Raw genomic sequence first — 22,742 nt, 5'->3', positions numbered from 1 at the left:
GGTGGGGGGGGGGGGGGGGGGGGCTAACACCACATGACTGCAGAGTTTTTCCCTGTGTGATTTTCTGGCTGTTGTGAGCAGTAATTGGCCACACAGAATCCAAATCTCTTTGTTTGACCTGCGCAGGCTTTGCGGTTTCAAACGACAACCGGTTGGCCTCATGCTGTAGATCTGCAGGACTCCTGTGTCAGGCCCCCAATTAGCTCTTCTTCATTTTTAAAATGACCTCACTCCCATGCAAAATTTTTACCATCGTTTGGGATCTCATTCAAGAAACTTCTTTTTTTTTTCTTCTTCTTTTTTTACGGGAGGAATCAGCTGCTACTGTATGTGTGTGACAAAACGATACACACATTTTTACTTGACGGTATTTTGATACTGCTTGATTATATGTCTGTCCTCAGTATTTGGCATTATGTCCCCTTTCAACTCCAGTGAATTCTGAGTGTTTGGCTTGGCCTCTCATGAAAAGTACAGATGTGGCCTCTGGACGGGGTGAAAAATGGTTCAGTCAGTGGATAAATGGTCTTCACTTCACGAAATAATGCATCTATTCACACGCCCTTGAATGGATGAAGGTGTTAAATCCAGAGCGAAACGGAGCTCGGGTGAAATGATTGCATCAGCAGCTGCAAGGGAAACAGTTAAAACAACATTTTATATATTTATGTGGCGGAGAATTGTTATTTAATGCATCGCCACTCTGAATCCACGTTGTGTCTTTCTCACAGGATTAACTGTGAAGGTTTGCCCCGATAATATACACGGCCCAATTTGCCTTGCAGGTGGTGGCTCTATTCTTAAGATGCGTTTGAGTCGCGCGAGTCTCACTGATGATGATTTGATTATGCACTGCAAATCCGAAGTGTCTGTGAACGCAACTGGAGCGTGTGACACTACCGAGTAAGGAAGCAATGACCTACTCGTTAAATGCACCAAATATGATTATAATTTCCCATTTCTGACTGAAATTGCGAGTCCAATAGAAAGTGTGCGGCGCAGCCTTAGACGTCCCGCATAGACGAGAAAAGGGTGGGAGGCAAACTTTTTTTTCTCCCCCAGAAAGTTTGTGTAAGCGTTCTAGGCGGGGTTACTGTAAGCTTGCAGCATGGAGTGAGAGAAACAGGACGGCGAGCGATTGCAATGCAGCACCGCGCCGAGCTTCCATCCAATTTCAATCCGATCTCCGCTTCTTCTGCGTGAAAAATCAACATGTACTCTCCGTACTGCTTGACACAGGTAAACTGCCTCCTCCTGTTCCGTTGTTTTTGCGCCGCTTTAGCGGGGGACGCCGGTTTTGCTTGCGCTTGCCATGAAAATTATATCCCCCCCCCCACCTAAAAATGTTTCCTTGTGCTTGAATCTAACTCCCACAAACTTGCGCTGCAATACTTTTTGTCGCGAGTCATGGGCTGTAATTTTTCTTTTTTTATGGGGGGGGGGCAGAGAAAATGGCGCTTATCCCAAATGTATTTCATACAAAAAGAAGGAGGGGATCCTACAGCAGCAGGAGGAGGAGAACGTCAGACTGGATTTGGTAGTTGAATATTAGGACGGAAGCAGGAGAAAGTGTGTGAACGTGTGTGTGTGCGTGTGTGTGTGTGTGTGTGTGTGTGTGTGTGTGTGTGTGTGTGTGTGTGTGCGTCCTAAATAGCTTTGCATCCTCTTGGATTGAATGTTGACTTTTCCATGGGGATGGGACACGGCTTTTGCCTGTTTAAATGCGCTGCACTTGAACGCAACACGTGATCTGTCTCGCAAAGGATCAAGTTCATCATTTTGTGTCTTACTGGAGGTGCGCGCTCGCGTGTGCGTGTTGATCTCACACGTGGGAAAGGGGGTTGCTGGTGAAAGACTTAATCCAAACTGTCATTTTGTTCACATCTGTGGGGATGTTTTCCCTCTCTGGTTTGCTAGTCAGGTCTTCAAGATTACGCAGTAACCACCGAGCCGAGTTGTCTGAACCTTGAAGGAGTATGAAAAAAAAAGTTGCTCGTTGCTGTTCTTCACCTCCTTTCAACATACTGAGCGTCTTTTATTTTAAATTATAGTATTTCACGCGTCAAAAACATCGTGTGTGTGTATATACACATAAATTCTGTAGTGCAGCTATAATATGTGTGTGTGTGGATGTGTGTGTGTGTGTGTGTGTGTGCCTCCAGTAGATAATTTTTTCATCCACCCATCCATCTATCCATCCATCCATTTTCTATACCGCTTATTCTCAACGTTTGTACAGTTTTGAGACCGTCTGAGCAATCTAACATTCCTTGTAAAACTTGCTCTCTTCATTCACAAACTACTATTACAGCAATAACTATTATCTGCTGTAAAATAGTGGTTCCTGTCACATTTGGCGCATTGATTTATATATATATATATATCTCAGCAATGTATTTTTATTTTATTTGAATGTATTACTTTTCAGTTTTAAGTGAAACCTCGCTTAAGGTCAATGTGATTCTGAGTATGTTAAGAATTTATTCTGTCCATTCTTCTGCTGCTAAAAGGCATACATTTATGAAGCAGACTTGTTTATCCCTCATTATGTTTTCTGGTGATGTCTTTTTTTCCCCATTTTTTAATTTATTTTTTTCCACAATTTATTATTTGCTACCAGAGGCGATTGCAGAAGACTCTCTGCAGCGTCTTTCTCACGCGTACAGTCTTAGGTCTGCTTTCCACTCAAGAATATGACCGAGTTTTTTGGTGACACCAGAAAAGGAACTTCATTTTATTTTTTAAATTCTTTTACTCCCAATAAATTCAAAGTTTACTAAAGCAGATAGAATTTGTATGTCGACTGTCTCAAAGAGGGGAGAGTCGCTTCATGGAAGCTTGTTATGACCAGGAAAACATACAGCGAATAACCGAATTTTATGCTTATTGCATGGAAAATATGCCTACTTATGAAATCATTTATTTATCTAGTCCAAACCATGTCATGTTATTTATTTAAAACAACTTTGTACTGACATTTACGATTGCTGGTATACAAATTGTATATTATATTCCTCCTTCCAACTTTAAGGGTAGTTCTTATATAGTCTAATTAATAAGGGTAAAGATATTTTTTAATTATTTGTGTAAAATTCAGCAATTATTTTTCGGATGCCACCTCGGTTTTTATGTGTAATTCTCTCCTGTGGTGAAGCAGCCATGCTTGAAGACAGTCCTATTTTCAAAAAGTTATTGGTGACTTAAAATTGTATTCCATCTTGATAAAGACAATCAAGAGGTAAATACGTTCATTTCATGCCAGTCTAATGCAAATGTAATCCGACCAGAATTTCTTCAATTTTTATGGGGGAAAAAAAAACCCTACACAATGATGAGGACTTCAATTTTGTCACAGCTTAGTTTATGGAACCCATTGATTGAGCAAATGGCCCAGTGAAATACACTTCTCGCATTACGATAAAGATAAAGAGCTTCTACCTTTAAACCCTGCTGATACGTGTGCATAAATAATTTGTACTGATTACTCATTAAACCCATTAGATTGTCCTTTTGCACTCATAATTATGGTAAAGATGTTCAATTGTTTTACGTTCATAAATTCGTCCATACCTCAGAAATAACGCCATCTCCATTTCTGTCTACTATTGTGTGAATGCATAATGTCTGCCTCATCCTGGCACTTCATTTGACAGATCCCTCTGGTGTATTGCGACAGCCTAAGGAGGCTCCCTCCAGTGGCATCAACGGTAAAGACAAATTGAGGAAGAAAGAAGGACTGTTGAAGAAGTTAAAAAAAAGAACTCTCGAGACACTAAGATGCATTTGTGTTAGTTTTCTTGAAAATGAATATTACAGGAAATGTCTAAACTTTGCATCTAAAAAGTAGAATTGCCATCTTCAGAAAACACGTTGGAAATCATGAAATTTAATTTGAAATTTTGTAACCCTGATGCACATTTTTTCTTGAATGAAATCATTACCTGATGAACGCCGGCAATAATTCAAATACTCAGATCAGTCGTAATTGATTTTCAAAATGAAACTTATCTGGTTATATCTTTACCGTTATTGATCAAATATGAAAATAACCCATAAGTTTCATTTCTTCTTGTTCCAAGCAAACAGCCCTATCCAAACAGGCTTGTGCGCACAAACACACACGCATATTGAACATTTCCTCACAGAATTGTTTGTAGATAGACAGACAGCACATTTTGTCTATTTAATTGTTGTTAATAATTAAAGCAAAATCAAACTCAAGCCTGTAATATTGCTGCAGTCGTCAAACGATAAATGATTAACAGTCACGAATGATTGCTGGAAAGTGGGGCACGTGCTGCACGGTGGTCTGGGGAAGTGAAAACTGGATGCATATATGTGTGTGTGTCTATATGTGTGTGTGGCATTTTTATTCAAAAATCTCCTACTCTGAGTTCAAACCGCATTTCCCATTCCGAGCACACAATGTCCTACACTAAAGTACTTTTAAATTGATGCTGCTATTTTTTTCCCCTGATTTTGTCAATTCTTTTTTTTTCAAAGTATGTCACCTATCAGGCCAGAATGCCGTTACAATTTGCAAACTTTGTGATGTTGTCATGTCACACTATTTTCACTACTGCGACATTTTTAACTTATTCCTTCCCTCTGCCCCCCACCTCTGCCCGCCTGGACGCTGACCCCTCTGCTCTCCTCGCCTCTTAACACCCTCTCAACACTAAAGTATTATCCTACTCACCTTCTAAACAATGCCCTAGTGGTAAGTCTTGTCCCTATTTATTAAGCATTAGAGTCTTTTTTTTTAATATTCTTCCTTGACAAATTGTTTCTTTTGTGTGTGAAAAGCACTGGGGACATGCTGACTTGCAGCAGCAATGATATGCGAATGTACAAAAGCACTAAAGTTTTGCCTATATTTCCTTTAGCCTGTCAGTATTACTGTATAAGGTTTGACTATTTGGACTATTTGCAAACATTTAAACGCGGTTGGTGGTTCTGTCACGTCGTGTGACTTTTTCAACATAGATGAAGTGAATGGTTTGGATCTATTTAAAAGTAATTTTAGAGCTAGGAGATTATGAAAACCATTGAAAATAAAGCCATAGAATCCCGGCATATTTTAATAAAGCCTTTGGATTCCGAATTTCAGTTTGCAGTTGTATAGCACTGCATTGGAAATGCTGTGAGATGTCTTGGGAATGCAGTAGTTTGGTTCTCTTTCTGGACTTTCTATAGTATTTCTATAGAACAGCCAACAATCGGAATAATCCAAATATTGGTCTCGATCAGTCTACTAAAGCCTCATAGCAGCACAATTTTGGCTACATGTATTTTTATAAAATCAGATTGTTTCGATGTGGGTCTTAAATTGCCATTGTACCTTTTATTGTTTCAAAAAGGAAGTTAGCATACATGATGATTTTCATTCATTCTTGCAGATCACTGTAGCGTATATACTTTAAATATTTCCAGTATATAAATAGAGATGAATGATTGCTTTGTGGTACCAGTCTACTGCAAACACTTCTATGTTGCTCCAAGAGGATGTATTGTATTTTTGTTCCATCCGCACCAGACGTTATCACCCTGTTAGAGAGAGCAGTGTTGTGAAAGAAAACAGCAAAACATTATTCAGCGTGGCAAGCCTGAGAAAGCAGGAGAAAACATAGTTTACTGTGATTTAAAGGAGTATAATTAACAGGGTGACTTTACAAAAGATGTTGAGGCGGGCCTCAAATATTCATACATTCGCTGTTTGGACCTGAAAAACAAGTTAACAGCTCTATAGTGGATTCAAATCAATGGAATGGAACCATAGTACAAAATAAATTATTGCTATGTTCTCAGTTGACATTGGATCAGCTCCATTTAATGTTCTTGCTCCAAGTGCACAAGGTAGTTTTTGTGTCACGTTATATGGTTCACGAAAAAACACCCCCCACACAGACCCCCAGAAAACCATATGAAACACCTTGCTGAAAAATAGTCTTCACTGGCGAATGTCATTCGTTTCATTTTTAAAAGCATCGTTAGCTGCTTGCCTCAGCGGTCCAGAAGGTTGACTTCAGTCCACATGCACACCAAATAGTCCTTGTTGATATTTATGAGGAAAAGTGGCCCATCAGCTAGTAAAAGTTTTTTTTTTTGTTTTTTTTTTAGATGGGAGACAGGCCAATTAACTCATTCTAATTTTAATTGACAGATAGGGTTGATCAATCACGCTCTCTCGCAACCAGATTTTGTCCAACAAACATTTATCCTCAGTATTAGTCATGAAACACATGAAATGAATTCTATAGTATGACCAACATAAGGTTGGATATTACCAACAAATAACTCCTATACGCCAGGCCTTAATGTAATGATAAAATGAATAATTTATATGAAGAACAAATCACATTTTACTCTTGAATTGTAAAAAGAAAAACCTTCAATCACAGGAAAGTATTAGTGTATTGATTTAACTTCATGCCTTGTAAACTGTAAAACTGTATAAATATTCTCTGGCCAGTAGTAGCAGCACTGCTGTTGGTGTCAGCTGAGGATAAAGTGGAGAGTGACATGAATGATTTTTCATCACCAAGAAAAACAATGGAAATGGTGAACTATATTCAGTGTTGATTAATATTCTGATCAATCTGAGTAAACGTTAAATATATTCAGTTGCCATTTGATAATACTTAAGAAGAAGCTTAAGGACTTTGGATACAAATTTCCTCAAATTGAAACTTGGTGATAAATAGAAGGCTTTAACTGTCCGATCATTCTAACATATTTCAAAAGCAGGGCAAAGTGGTCTAAATTACATAAAAGGGGTGGGGGGGGAGGCCCTGACTATGTTTGCTGTGGTCTCCCAAATGATTACTAGCTATGTGCAGCCCTGGTTCGAGCCAGACAACCAAAGCGGGATTAGCGGCTTGTGCTTTGAGGAACAAGGCAGCTAGCTAGCTACGAAAACTAATGTGAATTGCAGGACACATGAAGATCGACGCTTCAAACATACAGCGCGGTAATAAATATGCACGCTTCAGTTCGGCGCCAAGCGGCATCGGGTCTTGTCTTCCCCCATGCGCCGCTCCCCGCAGCCGGGAAAGCCCCTAAGCCTGACTGGTTCTAGCCAGCGTTGGCTATTGGTTTGAAGCATTTTACAAAGCGGAGGAAAAACTAAACTATTAATGACATTCACACATGGCGGAATAAGCGCGCCCACTAAAACTTTTATTTGAGAAGTTATCAATATTGGCTTGACCATGTCCTGTTTCCATTAGCCATTGGCAAGGTGGCCAACGGGCAGCGTGAAGCCTGGCATTTCTTGATTGCAACCAGCAGAGGTGCTGTTGAGTCACTCAACGAGTTTGCTGACGTCAGTTGCTGGTAGCATCACCCTCCGTTGGCATAACTCATTTATACAGCATTTTTCGCTAACCATAATATAACGTTGGTGTGGAAACAGGAGTACAGAAGAATTGGAAAGGAATTTCAAAATTAGAAATATTAAAACAATTTTAATTTTAAAATTATGCTTAACCTTTACCACTGTCAATTGAGAAAGTGTAGCTACATACCCATCAGCATTTATTTCTTTTTTGAGGGAATTTTATTAAATAACATGCAAATACAAGTCTATCAGGTTTTACTGGTTAATGATAAGAAAGGCTATTGAATTTCCCTTTATATATGTATTTATATATATAGCGGGTCTCCATTGTATATACTTTTTACTCATTATAAGGACTAAATTATTGTGTCCATTGATTGCAACAGCCCTTTTGTACCATTTCCACCATAACGGGCTAATTAGTAAAATTACATAAATGAGGATATGATGACGTGCGCATATTCAGATTTCTCTGATAAATGTCACATTTGTAATATAGTTTTTTTTTTTTGCTGGGAAAAAGGCCTGGCTGGACTAAATTCATGGCAATTATTAGTAAAGAATAACAACAACAAAAAACAAAGGTGAGCTGGGTGCTTTTCTGCAGAAGGCAATTCAGATCTGAATTAAGCGGCATGTAGTTTTTATCTTTAACTGCAGACAGTAAAGCAGAATTCACTGCGTCTAATTCAATATCGCCACAGCTGTCCCAACATCCGTGGAGAATGGATTCTTGCCGCTATTGCCACGGGAGGCTCTGGCCAAAACGAATAGGAGGATATCCAGTGTTGTGTGCTTGTGTTTTATAAGGCTGGCGACTGCGTGAACGTAGTCTCACACTCGTTGTGTGTGTGTGCGTGCATGCATGTGTGTCCCTTTCCCTTCGTTCCTGTCACCTCTGGCTTGGATTAGTCTTTGGCACAACCCTTGCGCTGCCCACAGGCCCTGTGAGGTTCTGCGGTCGGCGATATGTTGTGCTGTTCCTATGGCAACTGAACACACACACAAGTGCTACATTACATAATTGAGCTACAATATACAGGGCAAGACAAAATAGTGTACACAATGTGGGAACAGTGAAAACAGGGGTTGCCCGCCTCCAAAAAGGGGCCCAGTACCAGAAAATAGAAATTCAGTGGTGAATATTTGAGCGCTTCGTCATAACTGAGTAGCAGCCGCCAGTACAGGATGTTCTTTCCTCAGATTTTGAATCATAAATCTAAATAACAGTGCAGCCATTATGAGTGTATTTGGAGCACTGAGACGTCCAATCCGACAGAGCGCCTGAGGACAAGGTGCTGGTGGCGATGCACACGTGCTGTTTATGAAGGATGGAATCATCCGCGGTTGTGCGAATGAGGGAGGGGCAGCTTTGTGTTGGGACAAATGCAGCTCACCAAGAGGCACATGCTCCTATTTCAGCATGGAACCCACAGCCACCCCTTGTTATCTAAGGCTTTATTTATTTATTTATTTATTTTTTTATAATTATTGTATCAGAGGGACTGGAGTGGAATAAACATGTAGTTTTCTCTCGCCCAATGTATCGTCCAAAGTGAGCATAAGTGTTACTTTGGGAGCAAGTTCTACAGAAGTGATGTTGAGAGCTGTGAAGGTCAACCCAGGGGCTTTGAGTCATTGACACCCCCGAAGAAATTAGTGTGAAATATGCAACAGTTTGATCAGAACTGGAAAACTTGTCCTTTATCTTTCAGATGCTTTACTCATCGTTGGCATAGGGGCAGTAGTATCGTATCTCCAAAACTTTTCAGGAAAACAAAACGAAAAAAATGGCATGTTTGTTACGCCATAAGGTCAAAGAGACCAAGCTGTTTTTTTTGAACACTTTACATCATTTGTATAAATAACACACACACAGTGACTGACCAATAGTATTTACTTGTGAAAAAATAGTAAATAGACCAAATTTGGAGGTGTTGGCCTGACACCAGTCATTTTATGTTTATTGAAATAAAGAAAATGACATAACCTGAAATGAAAATCATTGTGAACTCACTTAAGTCTGTGTACACGCTCGTTAAAATCTATTGCTCCCTCCATGGACTAATAAATATTAATTTCCTAATAACTGTGAAGCTGATTTGCTTAAAAATTGTGAACAAATTCCAAATTATTTGACTGGAAAATTGGAATTTAGACACCCCACAGTAATGTATTTTGGTTGGTAAGTATAAGCCAAATGAAAAAACTGCCAACAAATGTACATGTTTTGAAACACTTTGACCTACAACATAAGATTGTTAAATGCCTTCATTCATCCATCAATGCATTACATAGCGCTTATCCTCACGAGGGCTATGGGTGTGTTGGGCAAGAGGCGGGTCTCACTGAATCAGAGGTATGGACTCGAGTCACATGACTCGGTCTCAAGTCAGATGCGAGTCATGACTTTCATTACTACAGACACGACTTGACAAATTGTCACAAGACATGAACAGCAATGATTTCACTCGGTCTCGATCCCATTGACTTGAGAAGGTTTGCCATTTTTATTCAAGGCTCTGCGTTACAGATTTATTACAGGAATATCAGTTAGCTTGGAGCTCCATCACATAAACATTTATACACGGTGGGCCAGCTTTGCTTTGCTTTTCATTACAGTCAGATTTAATCAGTGCAGTCTTCTCAAGATTCAGTCTTGTATTCCTTTTTAAAAATTTACTTTATTTCCAATAATTCCACATGAAGCAGCATTCTTTTTTTGGGTCCTTTTTTTCTTTGCCTGTTATTTATGTAATATTTTCTTGTAGTGCCCCTGAGTGTTCCAACAGAGATATCTGCATGGCACGGGGAGAACATTTTAATTACCTTAAACATTTCAATTTACCTTAAAAAAGGAATTGGCTGCAGAAAAATGCCGTACCACAACATAATTTTTCATTACATGTGACAGGTTTGAATTTTATTTCAGATTTTAGCAAGAATCATTGAAGTTAATGCACATGATTTCCTTTTGAGGGCCACATAAAATGATGTAGCAGGCCACATCCAGCCCCTGAGCCTTGAGTTTGACAACTAAGATTTAGAGTCTTCAATGAACCCACTATGCATGTTTTTGGAATGTGAGATGAAACTGGACTAAATACATAATATATTAATTAAGTATATAATTATATATTAGAACATTTTGTTCAAATGATTCGAAAGGACTCAAAATGGAAAGTAAAGGACTTGACTCGGGAATTGCTTGTCTTTGACATGGTACTTGACTTGGTAGTTGATGGTAAAAATTTGACACTTACTTGCAACTTCCAAAGCAATGATTTGGTCTCACCTCTCCCCTGCACTAGTTTCTAGCCAATTGCAGGTCGCATATAAACAAAGAACTGTTTATCTTCACAGTCACACCTACGGGTAATTTAGATTCTTCAATTAACCTACCATACATGTTTTTCCAACGTGGGAGGAAACCGGAGTACCCGGAGAAAACCCCACGCGGGGCAAGGAGAGAACATTTAAAATCCTCACACGGAAGGTAGGATTTTAACCCGGGAAGTCAGAACTGGGAGGAGGGTGTACCATTCTGTTGACAACGGTGTCATGCAATTTCCTGCAAATTTATATAAATAAAAAAACAAAAAATGACCAAATTAGTCTGCATATTTACATATGAGATATCACATAAAAAGGGAAGGTACAGAAAGCAATCAAATGCAAAGAATCACTGGCTGATGTTTTTTTTTTTCAATTTTAAGGTATTAATTAATAGCATACTGTACAAAACTAGTAATTACAATTTATACATTTACAAAAAGAGAAATATAGAAATTTGCAAAAAGATCCGCTGTGTCAATTCATTGTCTTGGTGATGGTAAATCTGAAGTACATTTTGATACCTCCGGTCCACCGTAGAAATGACAACGTTGTAGCTTTGTACTACAAAATTGGACATATGCTGTCCAGTTCTTCAAAATAGAGACATACCAGATGTTCCGGAAGTTACTCAACATATGTCAGACTGCATTTAAATTTACTGTACTTATGTCTCTCCACTGTAATTTAGAGGTGTATGGAAATAATCCGCTTTGAAATAACAACAAAGAAACAAATTAGATCAAGATCCCAAACTCAGAAATCTTCGAAACCCTCTTTCTGGTTTCATTGTGGCACATTTTTTATCTTTATTCTTCATTGTCAAGTCACAAGGTAATATTTTGATGTTTGTTTACAGCGTGCTGTTGCTGTTGAAAATATCTTTCAAGAAGATTGGATTTATCTTGTTGGTCCAAAATCCCAATTCAGATTTCATGGCTCTTTTTAGTTTTTAAAGTTATTCACTTGTACATTTGCTGAGGTTTGGATTAACAGATGTTTTACAGGGTGTTCTTCAATGTGTTATTTAGGTGGGTGTGTATACGTCACCAATTGGGATACAGAATTTTGATGACATCACGCTGATATTGACAGGGTATCTGTGTTTGCACTGCACTGCAGTCCTATTGGCAGATGTGTATTGTGCATATGAGAGATTTACCCACATTTAGTAGATTGAATTCCAATCTGACAATGTCAGATTCTTTTCTCAGTGCCATGACACATCTCAGAAGTGCCGCATTGGAGAGCAACAATCTAAATTGTGTCACTTGAACCATGTAGTGTCGGCCCAATCGTAAATGCAATTTTATGAAATCATTGTGACATTAAAAAAAATGTCGCATTGTGTTAAGGACAGCCTGGAAAATGCTAGTGAGCATGTTTTGTTCTCGCTTTGAGTGCATTTGAACAAAAGCCAGTAACAACAAATGGAACAAATGTTGACAGCAATTCCCCCTCTGTGCTTTCTTTAATCAGTCACATTTCTGACAAACTGAATTGTAATTGAATTGTAAAGATCCCCCTACACACAATGCAGACAAAGGTTCAACTGTGCATAACAGGGAGCGTGCTGTAATGGTCCGTCACAGGTCGACAGAAATAGATGGAGTTGTTGTTTCAAATCAATGGCGTCCCATCAAGGTCACTCCAGTGTGGGCAAACGGGCTATGTTGTCTGCCCTGGCTGGCCCGTCTGACCTATATCTCCCTGCAACAGCTAAATATATACAGTAGACCCCTCATTACAAAGCTTCCAGACTAATCTGGATGAAATTTGATCTCGAGTCGTTTCTGGTAGTCTGACTGCTCTTGCGTTCTCTTGACAAGTTTTGCATAGGCGAACTTTATCAACCCTTCTGTCTTTAGCACACCTCAAACACGCATCAATGATATTTTTTTCTCGAGCTCAACTGTTTTAACTTCTGTCTCTTTTATGCCTTTTTCATGTGATTGGCCAAAATGTATCTGTTTCCTAGTCTTACTTCTTAATTTAAACTCTTGCTAAGCATACAATACTTCTAACAACAGCGTGGTACATGTAGGCATATCACTTGGAATCCAAATCAATACATAGTAGTTTAGTGCAGTCCACAACTGGCTTTGCTTTGATAATTAGTGTGACAGGTACATTAAGCAGGATTATGCAAAGAAACAAATTTCAATAAAACTTGGTGTAGTTGATGAGTAAAGAAAGAAGTAGACTACATCGATCCGATCGGCTTGGTAGGTATCCGACGATAATGATCATTTCCTGCTTTTCGACTACGTCATAATTCGATTCAAAAATCTCATTTCAGAGTGAAACTTTGTTAGAACTCGACTCGGATGAGTTACTACACCCCTGGTGAAACCTGCAGAAGCACTTGCAATCGTTTTGTACCTCAGATTGGGCGCTCATTGCAGGATGACATAACCCATATAGACCACCAATTAATGTCAAAGCAGTAATCATCTTTCAATCACTTTTTTGGTTCCAGATTTAAGTTGAGGTCGGGGAAAGAGGCATTGATTGGCCTGCTGATTGTGTTTCGACTTTCCAGAAGTTTTCATCATCATCCTGCATTACCTCATGTGTCCGTTCCAAAACACAACCCGAGGGTGTGTTGAGACACACGTGCACGGCTTTTATTGTGCGCTGCAAAAAACACATTGAGTCGTTATCAGATAATGGTTACATTTTTTTTTAATTCATATCTTTCAAAGTCATCATCTTGTCTTCTCTGTAGCTCAAAATATGAGTGAAACACAGTGAATGCCGAACGGCATTTAATGGGTTAATGAATGAAGGAAAATCTTTTCCTGTCTTGGGGGTGGGTGGAGGAACGTTGACGCTTGGAGGCTTGTGAACCCGCAAGTCAAACAGTAATGAAAACAGTTGTGACCTGATTTTGAGAGTAGGGAAACAAGACGTAAAGTGGAGAGTTTTTTGGGGTAAAAAGGGAGGACAAAGAATGACATGGAACACTGTTGCTGCATGCATGTTTGCCTTTTGTCTCTTTCCTTTCTTAGGCTTGATTGTATCCCATTTTCGCCACGTTACCTCCGCAGTGTATCTCAAAGGCCCACCCTGTCCGGTAAAGTCTCACTGTCACCCCGTGGAACTAAGTGCTGGCGTTGGCTCTTTGGAGCAGGAAGCTGGCGTCGTGCCAAGGGTGGAAAATCTATACTCTGTTGCATAATATGACATATCGTTACCTCGGCTGAACTGTGAGGAGACCTGGCAGCTGTGAGCAAACAGAGGGTACCGGGAGCTATTACACTGTTGAATGTGGATGTCTGTGCAAGTGTGTTTGTTGGGCATTTTGAGTGTTCGTTTTACGGTTCTTGTGACTTGCCAAATAGACCCTTGTTTTTTTTTTTTTTTTAAGGATCAGAGTGAGAGTTCTGTGAAGGAGGCCAAGGGGGGCTCAGGGTTATACTCAAACACAACTCTGTGGCTTTTCCCTTTGGCTCAGACACCCAGTAACTACTATCCTGCTCCAGCGGCACCATACTCTGGGCCTGAGTTCAGATATGAACTTTCTGCTCCGTTAAGGCCCAGAGAAATAAATTTAAGATCTGTGGAAAGTTGCAACTTACAATGGAAATATCGGTGCAGAGTGAGAATTTGGCAACAGTGTTGAGATTAAAAAAAAAAAAAAAACACAAAGCATGATCAGATTTATCTCTGTCTCGACAGTCTTTGCTTCTGACGTTCATTATGAATTTGCTCCAGTTCCTGCTGTCAGCTACTTACTCTCCTTATTTATGTATGGAGAAACGTCCAATGTTAGAGGTCCCTAAAGTAGTAGAATTTGGGCTTCAACCGAAATGTGCTTCAAACTACTGTCACTGGCAGTTGAGGAGTCATCATAAGTGAAAATCACACTAGTTATCAGTAGAGCCTGTGAATATAAATCCAACCGTTTGCACACACGTTGGTCACAAGCAATAGCTTTAACTCATTCACTGCTGTCTCCATTTTAACAAGGATATTTGAATTCAACAGCTGTCATTGCCAGTGATTAAGTAGCTGCTGAAGAACATCAACAACAACCCCAAAAAACCCTACAGGTGAACACAAACCATCCTGATGAAACAAAAATAGAAACTCTCAACACTTAAACCCTATAGAGTACATATTTTAGCTGCTATAGAAGTAACTGACGCAAGTAATGATCCAAGATAAATGGGAAAAAACTGATGAAAAACCATGAAAAACCACCACAAATGAAGAATGAAAACTTGTAGTGATGGCAATGAGTTCCCAGACTTACTGCAGTTATTCCAAGCAAAAAAAAAAAAAAAAAAAAAAAGTTCTTCAATTTTGTCTATTTTAAGTCGATCTGTTCCAATATCTTTTAGTTGCTGGAAAATTTGGCTTTTGGTTACAAGCAATGCTGCCTTCTAAGTTGTGTGACTGATCAAAACAAAAGCTGAACTTTTGATCCTCTGTCCCAAATTCCTTGTAATTGATGCAAAACCCAAGTGGTTTCAGTCTGCACCAAAAATATTGGACCTCAATGTTCCAGTACCTTTGCAGAATTTCTGTATTAATTCCCTTATTACCTATAAAACGTTCCTCAATCACCTTCCTGTTACCTCTGCATTGCTTGCCTGTCAGACGTCTTCAGGGTGTAGTTAGTTGTACTTCATTTTAGTTGTATTAGTGTGCCTAACTTCTCCTTAAAAATTACGCGCAGCGTTTTATGATGGTGAAGTTTAAACCTGGGACAAAAACTGTAAATGTATTCACTGAACCTTAAATGTTATATAACGTTACGTAATTGGAATTAATGGACTGGGAAGTCAACCAGTGTCCGGGAATGGATTGTGTTTTACTTTGGAGTTTCCACTGTACATATTCTCGGAATAATATTCCTGTTGATTGTGGATACGGCGAAAAATGTGTGTGTGTCGGGGGGGTGCGCGGTTGGCGGTCGAAGAAACACGTCAAGCCGCTGTCAGTCCCCTTTGCCGCCACATCTTGAGATAAAATCCTGGTGAAACTCAAACTGGGCTCATTATGGTCATCATCTGGAATAAGAGCAATCATCATCATCCACCACCTGTGGAAAGCGCTTCGATAGTTCTCTATCACAGTGGCATACATCGAATCCATTCATTGCTTTTGGGTTTTTCTCACTTCTCCCTTTCAATGTGCACACCTGAATAAAAGTATTTCTGAGGAAGGAAAAGTTAAGAGTCATGCGGGGACCACAAATTGACCGTATATTGCAGCCAGGCTTTGGAGATTTACGATGAAAGTGAATAGGGATGTGTGGGCGGGAATTCAAAGGTGCATGTTTTTTTAATACTTGGAGGAGCTGAAGGCCTTGAGAATAGAGTGGAAAAACTTGAAAAAAAAAGAATGCCTGTTATTTCTCTCCCTTTCAGCTCAGGAAAATGAGATTAAAAAAAAAAAAAGGGAATTTGGCGGGAAGGAACGAGCCGCACTGTTTCATAATCATATTAGACTGGGGTCCACTATCTTTTTTTGTTTTTGTTTTCTTGGTTCACAATTAGTGCGAGTTTCAATTAATCAGCGGATGACGTGTTTAAACACGTCGTTGTTTGTGCTCTCCCGTTCCTTTGAAGCAGAGCGTGATTAAAACACACGATATAGGCATATTGTATTTCCTGGGGGATTGGAAGGAATGCAAATGCATCATAACTATATTATACTAGTTTGAAGCGCCGTCTGTTGCCAAGACCCTGGAAACAGGAGACACTCAAATTCCCTTAAGTTACACAAAAGAAACCGTCGTACTGCAAAGAGGCAGAATCGCACAACTGCAACAACACAGAAGGATATCTGACACTGCTGGACTACATTTGACATTTCATGGGATACACAAGTGCCAATGCTTTATGCCGCATATTTTCTCTCCTGAACAGAGGAAACTCAAAAAGATTTCTGCCTCTTTTGTTTGGGTGTGTGGATGTGTGTCCGAGGTCTGCAGAACCCGTTTGGCATTTTTGTAGCGAGGGACGTATGCTGCTGGTGGGACTTTGGCCCGCACAATCCCTTCTCTGTTGAAACAATGCGGCAGTTGTCCTCCGTAACCTAATTACTCCCTCCAGGGGGAGAAAGGCAACGGCACCAAATCCCATAGTTAAGAGTTCTGATCTGGGCCCTCCTGCAAGAAAAAGCCTCATTCAATTTTCTCCCGCCTTCATGTATAGTCACACATTTAATGTGTTTCACGGCTGTGCAATTTAAATGGTGTAGATGTCAAATCTGCTCTGAAGTGTGTTCAGATGTATCTTTTACCATCTGTGATTATTCCCGCCGACGACATTAGAGTTGCTCAAGTTTTGGGCAGCATCGTGAAAGTCACAGTGAGATGAGGGAAATGTTTTGTTTTTGACCCCCGGTTGTCTTTCTTTGCATACTTCTAATCTCGCTTTGCTGCGTGCTGTCACTTGTTGGCACCGATTGCATTTTCAAAATGTTGATACTGTCAAGGAAGCACACATTGGAAGGTGAGAAAAGGTTTGTGTTTGTGCGTGTGTTGGTGAAACAGTACACACACAAAAAAGTTTTTTCTACTCTTTCTTTCCCAGGAAGGTCTTTAAAGCTATTGTATCGAGACTTGTGATATATAAAGTATTTTCCGCACTATAAGTTGCACCTAAAAGCCTTTAATTTTCTCAAAAAATGTCGGTGCGCCTTATAATGCGGTGCACCTTATATATGGATCAATATTGAGCCTTTAGTCCAACTCCAACAAATGGATGCATAACTTAACCCCAGCCTCTACTGTAGCGTCTATTCTATGCGCTTTATAATCTGGTGCCCATTATATATGGAAAAAGTTTTTGGCAAAAAAAGAATTTAGCTTGACAAAATGGCCATAAATCTCCCAAGGAGCAGTATGAGGATCTATTTTCTAGACTCCAGGAAATGGTATCCTAACTACAAAAATGGAGCCAAACAAATGCGAGTGACTGTCTGTGGCGACCCCGGAGGGGTCAAGACAAAAGTCACAACAACACAGTGATCAAGTCGTAAAATATGACATTAGAGTAACGGCAACAGGAATGGGCATGTGACTGCATTTTGACTATGGAGGAAAGTTATACTCTTCATCAATTAATAGATGAATTTCTATCTGTAATTTGATGAGTTTTGAAGTCCAGTTTTAATCCCAGTAGTCTAATGTTGTCTAATAATGTTGCCTGGTGGAGTTGTACACCCTGAACTGGTCGCCTCCAATCACAGGGCACAAATAATCAAACAGCCAGTCGACTCACATCCACACCTATGGGCAATTTAGAGTCTTCGATTAACCTATTATGCATCTTTTTGGGATATGGGAGTAAACCGGAGCTCCGAGAGAAAACCCATGCAGGCACGGGAAGTATATTCAAGCTCCATAAAAGAGGGTCTGGATTTGAACCTGGATCTTCAGCACTGTGAGGCATATGAGCTAACCAATAATCACCGTGCTAACCTAAACATATATGAATATGGGTGTTAATAATGTTAAGACAATATATGACCATTAACCTGTTCACTAGTAAGTAAAGTGTACACGAATGACTTTTATACTGAGGTTACTATGAACTGTCCAAACTGTGTGTGTGTGTGTGTGATTGTGTGTGTGTGTGTGTGTGTGTGCTGCTTGGTACTTTTATATGTTTTATGACAAAAATGTTTCTCATGTGAAGCAATTTCTTGGTTTTCAAAGAAGGCTAAAAATCATAATTTAAAACAAAAATGAATAGATAGCTGTTGTGCCAAAATTGTATTATCAAGGTTAATTTTTACTTGTATTTCACTGCCCAATATTACTTTGAATTAAAAAAACAGACAATATGAAGTGTAGTTTTGGCACCCATGATTTCACTGCTTTTACTTATATTTTAGTTATTTGCCATGCTACAGTTTAAGTATCATATTGAAATATGTATGCAGCTCTTGTTTCAAAGTTATGATTTTATTACGTCAACACTACCGTTTGGACTCAGACGCTACAAACCACAATTGATCAATGAACAATTCAACACTAGTGAGACGATTCTTCATTATTATATAGTTAATATGCACATCCCCATGATATGTATCTGTATCCAAGTGCTTTTTAACAGATGAATGGTTCTGAACATAGTACATTTACACATATCGTTTTGATTGACATAATCAGTAATGCGTTTTTGTTTTATTTAGCTATTTAGCCACTCTAAAATAACAAAATATTAATGACTTACTATTGTAATGATCTAATCTAAATGTACATAATGAATAAGTATCTACATATTCATTAGTTATCTAAATATACTTTTTTTTTGGTACAGGTACTTAATCTGATGATATTATGCAGCTGTATGTAACATTGTGACCTGAGTGTACTATAAATCCATACTGGAATGTCACTTTTTCAAATATTCTATTGGACACATACTGCACTTAACTCTGAAAAGGTATGATCAGCTTCTTCCATATGTCCTCATGCACTTGCTCCATTGCAATAGGAAGGCGGTATTGTGTGTTTGTGGCGTGTGGGTTCGAGTGCCTCCACCGTGCAGCCAGGTTGTACGGAATGTGTGCTTTGAAATTTGCTGTGTTAACGCATCAACACTATACTCTAGTTTTATACTGTCTCATGCTCACATCTTTCTCTGCAAATCTTTCTCTATTATCACTTTTGGATTCGACCTGTAAAACTGGAGTGAACAGACCAGTCCAAATGCTGGAAAAAAAATATATTTAAATGAATGTAGATGTATCAGAATTAGCAGTGACAGTCTTTCTTTAAATTTCCTTCTCCTCTTGCTTTCATTTCATTTTCCTCTGGTCTTTATCAGGGCTCGTGCAGACACATGCAACCAACCACACCTCTGTTAAATATTTGCCCCCGGATGGTGTTTTTATATAAGGTTATGGCCTACAGCCTTCACATCACGCTTCCTGCTTTCGTCGAGGTCCACGCCGGCAACGTTTGAGATGCTCACGACATTGAATTTACAACCATCCTATGGTTTAACCGCGCCTCAGATTGGAAGGTTTTTAAAGCGCGAGGCCGTGGGACGGCGGTGGGTTGCGCAGACGTGGATGGTTGCAAGTTGGAGAAGCATTTGCATAAAGGGCAGGGCAACATGCCCAATGGTGGAAGAGGTTGGCATCGCGCCTTTCAGACTGGCACAGAGGAAAGACTGGAGAGACGGACAGAAAGAGCGGGGGTGTAGTCAATAGTGCATCCCTTGTTCAGAGAGAGGAGGTGCCTCGTTGTTGGCAGGAGCACAGGGTAAATCTCTAGTTTGATTGTGTGCTAGATTGTCCCTTTATTTGTCTGATTGCAAAGAATTCAACGTTGCATTAGTAGTGGACTTTTATTTTCCTGCAGCTTTTATACACAAGAGATTTTCTATCTCTCGGCTCGGTCTGTGATTGTCATTTTGCATTTATGGTCAATCAGCGCGCAACACATTTTTTGGGGGGAGAACCTTAGACAGTGTGCCGGATCCAGTCTGCTCTAGCGCATCTCAATAAGGTTAACAAAACGATTTGAGTTCTCTGTATTCAAATGTGCCTTCAACAACTGAAAATTTACACGGAAGGGTGGGGGGTACGTATCAATACAGACCCGCGGACTACCACAAAGAGGCTGCCGACTCATGATGGGTTGATGCGTGTGTTGCATTATGCTTCTCCAAGTACACGGGCTGTGCAGATGGTACGGTAGTATTAAGAGTGAAACAGCCGGCCCGACCAATATGTTTCTTTTTTCTTTTTTTTTTTTTTTTTTGCTGATGAATAAAATTTTTATAACATTTAATCGCCTTATTATTTTCAAGACCATAAAATGAATACTATTATTTTAATAAAGATAACAATTGTAGCAAAATAATACATGTATATATTTTTTTCATTTACAGTATTTTGTCTGATTCTTTGTCATTAAATGGCCCAGCTAATTTACTGGCTGACTGACTGATCAGTTAGGTCTTAATATTTATTTTTGGACTGTTTCACTTGGTATTTGGAATGCATGCAGTCGTCTGTGCAGATTCTTTCCCAACATTGGTATCATGTCGACCCATCGACACATATAACATGCAACCAACCCCCCAGACCGTTAAACGTACAACCCCCAATTTAGCCTTTTATGGAAGTGGAGATGAGCAAAGTCATCTTATTCATATATTTAATAAATGAGTGTAAAGTGGCCTAAAATGGATATGAAGACTCATGGAGCCCACAAACAAAAGTGATTTGCGTTAAGTTGCTTTCCATCAAGTTTAATATTTCAGAGTGATCGGCATGCAACGGTAAAAGGCCGCAACGAGAACATTTTCCAATGTTAAAGGTATTCTTAAGAGGGGGAAAAGCCCAATAACAACAACAAGCCCTAAGTATCCATCCGTGTGATGGAAAAAGAAGGTGTAATGTCTTTTAGTAGCGCTAATAGGGTGTTAATGCTTTCTCATAAATCAGTCAAACGCTGCACCTTGAGTGGGGAAAGGTGGTGTCAATGCCATATTACTCATTAAAAAAAATGCTCAAGTATGCATTTTCCGCACATTGCACAATGCGAGAGATTCCGGATGAAGCTTCAGCTATCATTTAGTGTGTCAACACTTGGCTTTAGTAGTGCACTTTCCTTATGAAACGGTGTAGGTGATATTGGCATTTTAAAAAAAAGAGAATGAACTTCCTAGCAGCAAGTTTATACTTGAATGTTGAGATGTATTCCCTTGAAAAAAAATGTAATTATGCAGCTCATAAGAGAGGTTATGTTATAACATTACCTTCCTTTGGGCTTGTTGACTAATCAGCGAGCAATTCTGGATGAAGTTAAAATCTTAGTAAAGCGATTTAGTGAAGACTACCACAAACCATAGACACAAGCTGCCTATAATGGAATCTCGACGTATTGTCTTTTGCTTTTAATAAAAATATATCACCTTTGATCGGGTCACGGGTGGACAGTAGAAAAATAGAACATTTGCTAAATGCGGTTCTTTGTTGCTGGTCAAACGCAATGTGTTTACCGATTGCACAGCTGGTTTTCAGCAGAGTAGAAAATTAACGCCCACTGACGGCCAAATGCTGCTAAAAGCTGGCTGCGGTTTTTGAAGTTTGTCACATCAACCAGCCACTTTGGCAGGATTAGTATTTGGATCTTTTCTATCACAGCCAGTAGTATCCCCCCCTCCCCCCATTTCACCACCGTTATATTTAAATCCAAAATGTTAGCACAACAAATCACATTCCAGTCCAGTCGGTAGTGGCGGCTGAGAGAGCGGCAGTCTGTTGGCTGGCACGGTGAGAAAACAGTCATGGCTATCGTGACGCTGAGTCGGCCTGGCGTGGTCAGCAACTCACGTGAACACACGCACACACACACACACACAGGCAAGCATCATGAGCTTCGATTCCACATGTTCTTTATCTAGATGATATAATGAGAACCATTATAAGAGCTGCACTCAAAGTTCAGCTTTTGCAAACATCATTGCCTTCAGTTTTGAGCAAAACTGTTACAGATGTAGTTTGGAGCGTTGTACAAGTCAACTGTATCTTCATGGTTCTCATATTTTGCCCCAAGTCGAATGTTTTTGGCCCCGTTGTGAGGGTATAAAGATGCAAATCTGACATCAAAATGCTCTAATGAGCTCTGTCAGGACGTATCATGGATGTGGGTAAAATGTATGTCAGGCGGTAATGTGTGCTCTGCTTTTATAAATACATCAATACTGTTTATCTCCTGTCTGGATGTCCATACATGCATGTTCATCCTTAACAGAAAACATCAAATAACTTTGGTTCACAATGATTTAATCCCAATTGGAACAGTAACTAAAGTGGTGATTCTTCTTGTTTTTTTTTTTTTTTATGCAGAGTGGGTTGAAATAGTATCCGTATCACTTGGTTTGCCCTGCAATGCGCCACCTGCTGCAGGATGTGACACTCAAGTTGATGGAGATGTAAACAGGACAAAGTATGAACTTCACTTGCAGAGGTTTCAGCGAGGCATCAGAGCCTCTTTGTCGGTCTGGAATGTGCCGTGCGTGCCTCTTCCTCAGTTGGTTGGACCGTGGACCACCTTGGGAAAAATTAGCATGCAACCACCGCAAATTGC

General features: G+C 39.6%; 1 protein-coding gene across 11 annotated transcripts in view; it reads left to right on the top strand.

Annotated features, from left to right (window-relative positions):
- Positions 1-22,742, top strand: part of nfixb (nuclear factor I/Xb) — a 117,461-nt gene that overhangs the window by 4,975 nt on the left and 89,744 nt on the right. For 8 of the 11 annotated variants that reach the window (XM_061846133.1, XM_061846130.1, XM_061846127.1 and 5 more), the window contains exons 1-2: positions 890-1,239; positions 4,685-4,720. The exons of 2 other annotated variants lie outside the window; for them this stretch is intronic. In XM_061846133.1, coding sequence (XP_061702117.1) covers positions 1,213-1,239; positions 4,685-4,720 — 63 coding nt within the window. In that variant the 5' untranslated portion in view covers positions 890-1,212. Of the gene's footprint in view, positions 1-889; positions 1,240-4,684; positions 4,721-22,742 lie in introns of those variants that run through there. One more of the 11 variants, XM_061846128.1, reaches the window with a different exon arrangement.

The sequence above is a fragment of the Syngnathoides biaculeatus genome, chromosome 16 (genome assembly GCF_019802595.1).
Source record: "Syngnathoides biaculeatus isolate LvHL_M chromosome 16, ASM1980259v1, whole genome shotgun sequence".
Classification (NCBI taxonomy): Eukaryota; Metazoa; Chordata; class Actinopteri; order Syngnathiformes; family Syngnathidae; genus Syngnathoides; species Syngnathoides biaculeatus.
The sequence above is the reverse complement of the archived record's forward strand: the minus strand, read 5'-3'. Positions and strand labels throughout refer to the sequence as shown.